This window comes from Loxodonta africana, chromosome 1 (genome assembly GCF_030014295.1).
Source record: "Loxodonta africana isolate mLoxAfr1 chromosome 1, mLoxAfr1.hap2, whole genome shotgun sequence".
In the NCBI taxonomy this organism is placed as follows: Eukaryota; Metazoa; Chordata; class Mammalia; order Proboscidea; family Elephantidae; genus Loxodonta; species Loxodonta africana.
Window position 1 is genome coordinate 41,502,351 of NC_087342.1, and position 10,440 is coordinate 41,512,790.

A 10,440-nucleotide genomic window follows, 5' to 3' on the forward strand; every position below is an offset into this window, starting at 1 on the left:
TAAGTTTCCAATTCTCTGCTAAAATTTTTAACCTTGTCTTTTATCATTTAAACATAGAAAACAGTGTTGTTTTATAATGTGTTTGAAATAATTCCAATATCTGTAGCACCTATACTTCTTTTTCTATTATCTATTGTTTCTGCCAGATTTAGTTATGCTGGTATGGCTTCTGACTTATCCAATTCTCTTTGATGATATGGTGGATATTGCACTTGAAGGGCTGATTGTAAAGATAATTTGAGGTTTTGAGCAACCTTCCCCCAGAGGTGATTTTTGTTTGCCCATGTGCCTATGTGCAGTTTACCAGAACAAATGTAACTAATTTCAGGAATTGGGATTTTTTGGGTTGTTCAGTGACTTGTAACAGGGTTACTTTCTGAGCTGGCTCACTCATACTCTTAGGGTATGTCTCTTTACAGCCCCAAACAAAAGCACAATAGGTATAATGGGGGACCTGTTCTTAATAGGCTCAAACTCTGTTTGTCTGTCTAGCCTTGAGAGGCTGTCAAAATCTCCGCTTAGCTTCTCATTTAACTCTTCTGGATTGGCAAAAGCCCCTGGGGAAAAAGTGGTCCCAATTTCCCGATTCACTTCTCCAGATTTCCAGTTTCTCCTGAATCTTGATCTAGTCATTCTTTGCTATTATGTTTGCTCCCCATCGCCTTTGAGCTGATGCTTCTTTAGTTGTTTTGTTTTTCTAGTTGTCTTCAGATTTCTGAATTACTTAATTCACAGTACAAAAATTAGAAGTTCTCCACATAAAGTATGTATTGGATTCTAGACTCTGCTCTACAACTTACCAGTTGTTTGACCTTCAACAATTTATCTTTTTTTTTTTGTCTGAGTCTGTTTCCTCATATGTAAAAAGAACAATTTGAGTTGGCTCTCTTAGGCCCTTGAAATCCAGTTTTTACATTGTTAGCACTTTTCGGTCTAAATCAAAGAGTAGATTTTAGGATAAAGAGCCCAGGGGGAAGAATTACGGAAGGCAGTCACTATTCTTTTTTTTTTATTTCCTGTAGATAAGAGATTTTTGGAATATGGTAGGCACTAATAAATATTTTAAGAAGAAAAGCTTGCTAACAAGAGATTCACTAAAATTTTGTTTTTAACATCATGGGTGTTAGTATTGCCAGCCAAGAGCCTACTTCTGTAGCCTTGGCTTGTCTGAAATCAGGGGAAACAAGAAGGCTAAAATCAGCCTGGCTTCCAGCACTTAGGAAATTTAACAGGTTGCTTTGTAGCAGCACAAAAATGCAGCATTTCAATCTCCACTCAAAGGGGTACATTCAACAAAGGTTTGTATTAATCAAAGAGTCCCCCCCCCCCAGAATTGCACAGACTCATCCCATTGTTATAACAACCAGTATCATATGATGGAGGTCAACAGCCTTTATCAGAACACACAAGAGAAGCTGCCTCCACAGAGCTCTTTGCATCCCTGTTTGCTTAGCAGTCTCCCTTGCTATGTTTTTCTTCTTGTGCTCTTCTGACATCTCTTATCATAAGACATCCACTTCTTGACTCCACTTGGCCTCACACAAACTCTACATAACAGGCAGAATAAAGGAGAAGGAAAAAGAGAACGCAGGTTTTTACAAGGTGGCCCTTTAATAGTTTAGAAAATAGAGGGATATAACAAAACAGTCAACAATTACTTTAAAACAAGGATGAGGATGTAGATTATATACGAAAATTGTTACCATTAAAAACTCAGGTAATAAAGCTTCAGGCCTGACCCTGTGTTTCCACGATCTCTAAGGAGAAGAAAATCGGCCACTGAACAGGATGGTCTTTGAGAAATTATGCCGGATAAAGAAAAGGAATGGATGATCGGCAATGAAAGTTTCCTCTGGCATAAGCATGGTGAAGTTGGCAATGGCTGCTGTGGCAGCCGCCGCCTCTGTGCCTTCCTCATTCACTTCTACAAAGGACTTATGGACAATTTTTGATATAAAAAGATCCCTGGCTCCTGACATGCCGGACAGATCAGCCTTACTACTACTAAAGAGATCCTGCACACCCAGGCGGGCTAGGTAGGAGTTGAGGTTGTAGCTCTCTTCCAGCTTGAACCTGGGCAAGCTGACACTGACTTCAATGACTGGCAGATTCTCAGGTTTGGTCCACTCACTCAGCTTTTCCAAAGTCAACTGTTCTTCAATCTGGAATCAGAATGAAGAAAAAGAGGAGGTGAACTCAATCTTACACAATATTAATATATAAAGTAATAAAGCATTATTGGTACTAGTATTTAAATGCATGGACTCATAATCAGTTGTCTAATTTGTTTCCTTCATGTTTTGTGCCAAATCAGATTCTTTTTTGGAGGATTTCATTTGTTTCTGGCAACTGGTAATAATTGTTGATAATAGGACATAACCATGTTCCAAGTCATCAAAGGCCCAATTACACGGACTTTGGACATGGAGTCCATCATCCACCCATCCATCATTCGTCATCCATCATCCATCATCCACCCATTCATCCACCCAAGACTTACTAAGCCACTACCACGCATGGATCATTGTGATAGGCCATGATCGTTATGCTAGTTGGTACAAGGAAAAAATTAAAACTCCACTGGAGCTGTGGCAACCTGTGAACCTCAGCAGAGTTGCAGAAATCAGCTGTAATAACTTTAGCTGCTAGATAAAAATAAAAAAGACAGAGGTGATATATTAGACCTAGAGCCTGTCTAAAACAGGGGTAATAAGAGTGCCCTCTTTACAGCATTGCTGGGAGCATTAAATAAGTTAACATATGTAAGGTGATTGGCATATAGAAAGTGCTACATAAATGTGAGCTATTAGTATTATTACTGTCAAACTATAACAAAATCATCATTCCACTTGTTCTATTAATGCTGATAATTCTTTTCATGGGGCTCAAGATGTTCTTTTTACAATCAGAGAAAATACGAACATGGAAATACAATTGAAAGAAGCAACACACTGATTTTAATACATAAAAAAAAAATTTTTTTTTTTTTGGCATTTATCATGATATATTTTACTAAGGATACAGAGGGAAGGCAGCCCAGAAGAACCATTAACAATGACTGGAGTGGGAAGAGAAAAGGGGAAGACATTGCTCAGGTTCTGGTTGAGTCTTGTGCTGCTAGCAATAAAAAAAAAGATAAAATGACGAGGTTATATGGTTGCTTTATCCTTAAGACGGCACTATAAACTCACAATTGCTTTGCAGAAAAACATATTAAAATAACTACAATTTATAAGAAAAAATTCACTCAATCCTTGTAAACTAAAATGGATTTATGGGTGTTGGACACTGTTCTAAGTGCTCATATATATTTCTATTGTTACTATTTAATCTTCACAGCAACCTTACGAAGAAGGAACTAGTATTTGCCCCATTTTACAGATAAGGAAAAGGAGTCAGAGAGGGTGTCAGTGTAGCTTGTAAGTGGCAGAGCCAGGATTTGAACTGAGACAGCCTGAATTCAGAAACCGTGGCTGTAATCACTATAGTGTATTTACCCCTTTCTGTAATCCGCGTGTTGAAAATGCAGCAGCATTAGAAAGATCAGTCACAAAAACATATTTTTTTCCAGTTCCGGTTTTTCTGTTAAATTGCATGGGAAAACATGCCCCCTGCATGAGAATGAGAAGTCGGAGAGACCAGGTCGTAGCTCTCAGAGAGTGAACAGAAGACATCAGTGAGTCTGGAACACTGCGTTGGTACATCTCACTGGTTTCCATGTCAGTGCTGGCCCTCCTGCTCTCCCTAAACTGCAGCCAGACCAGATGCCACTCCTTGGCCCTCCCGTAGCACCCTGGGCATATGACCTCTTTGTACTTAACCAAACCAGTTGCTGTTGAGTGGACCCTGGCTCATGGGGGCCCCACATAAAGAGTAGAATTATGCTCCAGAGGGTTTTCAGTGACTGATTTTCTGTAAACAGATTGACAGGTCTTACACAGTACTCTATAAATGCAAGTGACTAATATTAGACCCTTTCAGAAAAGCTGCAGTCATCATCCTTTGGCCTGGTTCTGGCCCTGGCAAGAGATGCCATCACCTGAAATCACACGTAATGGAAAGCTCACATAAAGTTCATGTTAGGAGCAGGCCTGGCTCTAAAGCTTACATATCGCACGAGTCCTTTTCTATCATGTAGCTTCTGGAAATTTAATTCATGACTTTTATGAATTGTAGTAATAATGAATAGTATAGTGATAGAACTTTAGAGGGCTTGAGGAAGCTACATACTATGATGTTTTAGGGTTTTTTTTTCCCCCCTCAGTGAAACAACTCTCATCTTACTGCAGTTTCTTCTAAAGCTGATTCCAGAACAGAGTTCCAGTGAACTGCCAGTTATCAATGTTACATTTAGTGTAGATTTTTAGATGTTTGCCACCACAACGATCACTGGAAGGCACTGGGCATCTTTCTTTAAAGTTTAAACCTAGGGCTTTGGAGTAGTAAATGTAGATGGGCTAATTTCAAAGGAATCACAAGGAACTGGGAAGCAAAGTCAAACAGCGTCAGTAAACACTGATCGGGCACCTCCCACATGACACACAGGAGGAATCAATATGTCAAAAGCAAGTGTGGACCAGGAAGTGCAGGAGTGAGTTACCTTCTTCAGACCTGTGGAGTCATCTTCAATGTCATCTGGCAGCAGGATGACCATGCTGAGGTCCTTGTCTTTGTAGGGCAGTTCTAACACACGACATTTCAGTTCCTGGATGTAGCCATACGGAAATTTCTTCTTCTGATACATCATTTTAGCCATTTTTGTGTCTTTCTGAGCAGTTGAGAAGACATATCACTCAAATTAGAGGCATTCTTTTAGAGCATGAAATAATTTGGGGGAGTTAACTTTCCTTACCTTATTCAGTCTGAATGGGGCATCAGTCGTGGCCTCTTTTACGAATTTCTCCTTCCAGTTTCCTTTGAAATAAATTGCATTCACCAGCACAAGCTTAGTCATGCTGCCAACCACACCTGGAGCCAATAGTTCTGGAATTTTCCCTAAAAAGGTAAGGTAAGAGTTTTTTAAATCCACATGTCAGAATTCCAAATTTGAACCAGCGTTTTACTAGCACTGAAATGCAATTCAAATGTATGTATACTTTTTTACTAAATTTCCTTTAACATGGTATGCAGTTAGGAAACCTCGATCAGTGTGTCAAGGTTTAAATAAACCAATTCATGAGGCAGACCGGTATGACACATATCCACCCCTAGGAAGAGTCACACCTTAAACAAAACTAAAAAAATCTGTTGCCATCAATTCCAACTCATAGTGACCCAAAGGACAGAGTAGACCTGCCCCATAGGGTTTCTAAGGAGTGGCTGATGGAATCGAACTGCCGAATTTTACGTTAGCAGCCATAGCTCTTAACCCCTGTGCCACCAGGGCTCCACGGGAGAGTCAACATTTTTAAACAAGTATGAGCTAAAAGGCTAAAAATAGGAAAAAGCTCCATTTCTGGATGGTGGGACAAATAGGAGTCTTGTTTTGTGAATGGCCTTTGTTTTTCAGATTTTAAAAAAAAGTTTCAGTCACCACTTCTCACAACCGACAAGCATACTCTCGCAATAAAGGTTTTAACACATGTCCAGAAGGTAGCACAGTTACTCCGCTGAACAAAAGCTCTGCCGAGGACCTGGAGCAGCTTTGTTACAGGAGTCAGGGATTCTGTGAAGTGCACTGACTCACACCAGGTGGACGTTAGAAGACAGGCTGATTCAACAGATAAACTGATCCTGAGAGTCAATGCCCACTCCAACATGCCTGATGTATTTGGCAAGGTGTTGGCAAATAATAAAGCTTGTGACTACTGATATCATTCCATATGTATATTAAATACATTTGGGCAGGCCAGATTTTTCTCAAAATGTTTCTTCCTTTAAGTTCCATAGACACTTCCAAACTCCCTGAGGGACCAAACTGAGGGCTGTGGGAACCATGGTCTCGGCAAACATCTAGCTGAATTGGCATAACATATTTATAAAGAAAATGCTCTACATTCTACTTTGGTAAGTAGCATTTGGGGTCTTAAAACCTTCTGAGTGGCCATCTAAGATACTCCATAGTCACCCTGTCTTGAGTAAGGGAGAATGAAGAAAACCAAAGATACAATGGAAAGATTAGTTCAAAGGACTAAGGGACACAACTATTACAGCCTCCACCAGACTGAATCCAGCACAACTAGATGGTGCCCAGCTACCACCACCGACTACTCTGACAGGGATCACAATAGAGGGTCCTGGATAGAGCTGGAGAAAAATGTAGAAGAAAATTCTAACTCACAAAAAAAAAAAAGCAGACTTACTGGTCTGACAGAGACTGGAGACACCCCAGAGTATGGCCCCCGGACACCCTTTTAGCTCAGTAATGAAGTCACTCCTGAGATTCACCGTTCATCCAAAGATTAGACAGGCCCATAAAACAAAATGAAACTAAAGGGGTACACCAGCCCAGGGGCAAGGACAAGAAGGCAGGAGGGGACAGGAAATCTGTTAATGGGGAACCCAAGGTGGAGAAGGGGAGGATGCTGACATGTCGTGGGGTTGTTAACCAATGTCACAAAACAATGTGTACTAACTGTTTAATGAGAAACTAGCTTGTTCTGTAAACCTTCATCTAAAGTACAACAACAATAATTAAATTTTTTTTTTCCTTTTGTCCTATATATAATATTAGCTGGAATTTCAAAATGTTGTTTGGGAGAACCTTTAGGGGAAAAAATAGTTATTTTTGTTAAATCAGGCTTAAATTGTTATTTTGGTGAATTTCTAATGTTTAGAAGCTGTCTAGTAAATAAGGCAGCGAAGAATTCTCACAGGCATTCCACTGTGGGACTGTGAGCTTGTCTGGGCAGGATGGGTAGGGAGGGGTGTGGAGAGAGAGTGAAGGGAATGCAGAGAAGAAAAGGAACACCTGCATATCGGATTACCTGTTGCTCAGGAACATCTGCACATAGGATTACCTATCGCTCAGTCCCTCACCTTCTGTCTGGCCTTTGACCCACTGATTTATCTCCTTCCTTGCCTCCTCAGACGCATGCTGGAAATCCACACTGGCCAAGTCAGCCCCGTACATTTTCTGAGTTGACTCCAAGAACTCCTATAAGGAAAGAAGGAAAAAAAGGAAGTGTCCTGAATAACTCCTACTACATGCAGAAATGGTTTTTTAAAATCCTTAAGCATGACAGAAATCATCCTAAAAGGCCAAATTCCATTCTAACACAGCAACTGTTATGCTTTTGGTGCTTTATAAAATTTCACAATTCTTTTCATAAAGGCCTCTGACTGACATTTTCATAAATGAGCCAACACTGACTGTACTTCAATGCAGTTACAGCGAATGCTCTCCCACTGCAGGGACCATGGCCCAGAACCAGCACGTCACCTGACGGGAACAGTCTGCACCATGTTCTCCTTCTGGTCGCTTTTCTGCAGGTGCTCACCTCAGAAGTCACAAACAATCCAAGTGATACTGAAATCGAATGCTTCTAAATATTAAAACCGACTTTTGTGCCATGATGGTGCTGAAGAAGCCACACTGCCGGGTGGAGTTTTAGAGTGTGAAGTGCTGTATACTTACAGGGAGGAAGCTATAGGTTTTCTCTCCGTATAACCTGTTGGCAAGTTTCAGAATGTAGGAAGCACCACGTTTGTTGACTTCAGCATTCAGACTCTGAAATCTTGAATGAACCTCCTCAACTGCATCAAAACGAAACGTCTAAAATAAAGAAAACATTCTTTCCATGACCATTTATTTTGAAATTACGAAGTGATTCCTCGGTGTTTGCTACCCTCAATTTAAAGTAGTGTGCTTTCATTACTATTACTGACGAGTCATTCCCAGCCCAATACTTCATTAACTTTTCACTAGGGATCAAACAGTAGAGAATCCAAAATTTATAGCTATGTAAGACACAATTACTGCTTTTACTTCACTTTTTGTTACAATTATGTTCCACGAATAGGAGTGGTTAATAACTAAATATTTGTATAAGTCTGCTTTTGCAAAGATAAACATAAATGGATGTCCATGTTTCTATCAAACATAATTTTACTGAGTCTGAGGAATAAACAATAAAAAGAATCATTATCAATTCAGAAAGACAAAAACATTACACATTGAGCTTTTTTTAAAATAAACTTAGAAGTAACTCATTTGCTTAAAAATAACAGTTTTAAACTTAGATTTCGGGCAAAAGTTTAATTTTCCAAGTTTATAAATATAGCAGCCCTTTATGGTTTTATGAGGCCTGGACTGCTCCAGGCTTTTAAGACACAGTGATAAAACTACATAGCTGTACAAAGTCCACATTATTCACCCAGATATGGTGTTTGCATAATTACTGTGATCAGTGCAGAATATTTAATCTGCTTTAAAGGAAATGGAGGGGGGGGGTCCTCATCAAGGTAATGCCACCGACTTCTCCACCATAGTGCTTTTCCTACGTCTCATTACTCTTGGGACTAGAAAATACTTTGTAACATCCCACCTGAACCTATATATTTAAAAAGTAGTTTTGATACCTGGCAAGTATGCTGGGTGACAGCCACAAAGAAAGATGAACAACACCACTGTTCATCATGCTCAAAGGTAGCATTACATAATGGGTATTATTTATGACTAGCATGTTATCACATGCAAAGCAGAACCCTGGAACTCCTAGCCAAGGAAAAGATGCTAGGGTGGACAGGAAGGCTGGACAGGGATTTCTCCGAGCCTTGTAAAACGGCTCTCTCCTCAGCAGGGACACGGTGCCTGGCACATTGGGCACTCACTAAAGGTCTGATGATGATGAAATCCTGCACACAGTGGTTGTGCCTGGGGCTTTTTCGGAAAGTCTGACCTTGTGATTTATAGTTGTTGGCACAGAAATACAGCTGTTCTTTTAAAAAACATCTTGTAGGAGCTACAAGGTACAAGTTTGTATAGAAACTTTGAACCAGAAGGAAGACGGCAGGGAAGGAGGCAGGTTTGGTTTTCCTGACCTTGGACAGCTGCGCTGCGGTGCTGCCCCGGGCCCCCAGAAAGACCATAGCCAGCGCCGTGGAAATGCTGAAGGGAGAAAAGAAGATGTTTCCCGCCGGATTGTCTTCATTCAAGGCGCGGAACAGGTCAATGGCGAAGCGCGTGTTGGCAGCGCTCAGCGGCTCCATGGCTACGGGCTAGGACACAGAACAGAGGTCTAGGCTGCCACAGGCCACCCTGGCACACTGGGCTCGGCCTGTGCCAGCGCCCGGGGGCTCCCTCCCTTTTACTCAGGAGGGTTAAGAACCCAATCTTTTCCCCCTCCCGGTACTGCCCAAGGAGCCCGCAGAAACACGGGTTCAGCCCCGGGGTCCTAAAGGGCTGCAGGGAGCGACTACCAGCCAGCTCTGGGTCCCTGCACCGCCTAGTGAGCCTCTGATTCATTTGGGCAATGCATCCATTGTCCTAAATGTACCTGAGATAAGATTTTCCTTAGGAAGCCAGAGCTACCAGCTATACCTCAAAGCAAATCCCGGCAAAGCAGATCTAATCAGCCTCTTGTTTGGGATCCGATCACTAACGTTTGGAGCTCCCGCGTCCAGCGTCTCCAGGCTGGTGTAGGGGAGTCTGAAGCCTGGCCAGGTTTCTCCCAGTCATCTCTTAAGGTTTGGGGTGGCTAAGCACTGGCTTTTGCATCTGAGCGCCCATTGCCTCTCAGAGCCTTCATTTCCCCAAACACAGGCAAGCAGCAATAACAGTGCAAGCAGTGAGTGGAATTATTAAATTACTGTTCTGCTCAGTAATTTCTAGGCTTGCCGCGGCCGCCTCCTTTCCTGCCTCCAGCCCCAAAAGGGAGAAACTGGCTCCGGGCTGGGCTGTCTGGGCGGCACAAACCGCTCCGAAAGGAGGGCTCCTCCGCCATGAAGAAAACACTCGGACCTCAGGTTTCGGTTCGTGGCTCTCTCGGGGACGCCCGGCCCGGCACTCCCTACTCCCTCTCTCGCCGGCTGGGCTGGCGCTCGCGCCCGGAACGCAGGCAGGGGCCCCGGGATCGCCCTCCAGGCGCGCGGCGGCGTTGGGGCTGCACTGCCCTCGGACACGGGTGGAGGGGCCCAGGGCGCCCGGCGAGCACCGTGCCCTTCCCGCACCCGCGCGGCCCTTACCGGTAGTGGCGCAACAGGTCAGCGGCGGGGCCAGGCGGGGAAGGAAGTGCGGGCACCTTATAGAGCGCGGAGGAGGCGTGTCGGACAGCCGTGGGAGGGCCTGGCCCAGGCGCCTTTTCCTTGAGGAGTCACTAGTGGCTGGAGCTGAGAGCGGTGACTATGATCCCGCGGGGCATCAGCGCCTTCCTGAGCTCTCTGCCTTTCCAAATCTCTGGCAAGGATCTGACAGAGCGCTTCTTACTAAGGTGTGAATGACTGAGAAGCCAGATGCGTCACCTCTTAGAGGGCAAACCATTCTCATTTGAATCCCATCTA

The 10,440-nt window shown here is 43.0% G+C and overlaps 1 protein-coding gene across 3 annotated transcripts; it reads right to left on the reverse strand.

The window, feature by feature from the left end:
• Positions 1 to 1,001: 1,001 nt before the first annotated feature.
• Positions 1,002 to 10,224, reverse strand: SERPINB1 (serpin family B member 1). Of its 3 annotated transcripts, none has more exons than XM_010597537.3 (7): positions 10,126 to 10,224; positions 8,983 to 9,159; positions 7,577 to 7,714; positions 6,979 to 7,096; positions 4,853 to 4,995; positions 4,601 to 4,768; positions 1,002 to 2,162 (listed from the first exon to the last, which is right to left on the reverse strand). In XM_010597537.3, exons 2-7 carry the CDS (start codon positions 9,148 to 9,150, stop codon positions 1,758 to 1,760), a joined length of 1,140 nt encoding a protein of 379 aa, XP_010595839.1. In that variant the 5' UTR covers positions 9,151 to 9,159; positions 10,126 to 10,224; the 3' UTR covers positions 1,002 to 1,757. The 3 variants fall into 3 exon arrangements, with proteins under 3 accessions (XP_010595839.1, XP_010595840.1, XP_003417886.1); XM_010597538.3 differs by lacking the exon at positions 10,126 to 10,224 and adding an exon at positions 9,482 to 9,993; XM_003417838.4 differs by lacking the exon at positions 10,126 to 10,224 and adding an exon at positions 9,438 to 9,993.
• Positions 10,225 to 10,440: the final 216 nt, after the last annotated feature.

Excerpts from the sequence above, each read along its gene's own strand:
- SERPINB1 (XM_010597537.3), bottom strand. The coding sequence starts at position 9,150 with ATGGAGCCGCTGAGCGCTGCCAACACGCGCTTCGCCATTGACCTGTTC. Across the intron at positions 7,097-7,576 it reads AAACCTATAGCTTCCTCCCT|GAGTTCTTGGAGTCAACTCA; the intron begins GTAAGTATACAG and ends CTTTCCTTATAG. Across the intron at positions 4,769-4,852 it reads CCCCATTCAGACTGAATAAG|AAAGACACAAAAATGGCTAA; the intron begins GTAAGGAAAGTT and ends TCAACTGCTCAG.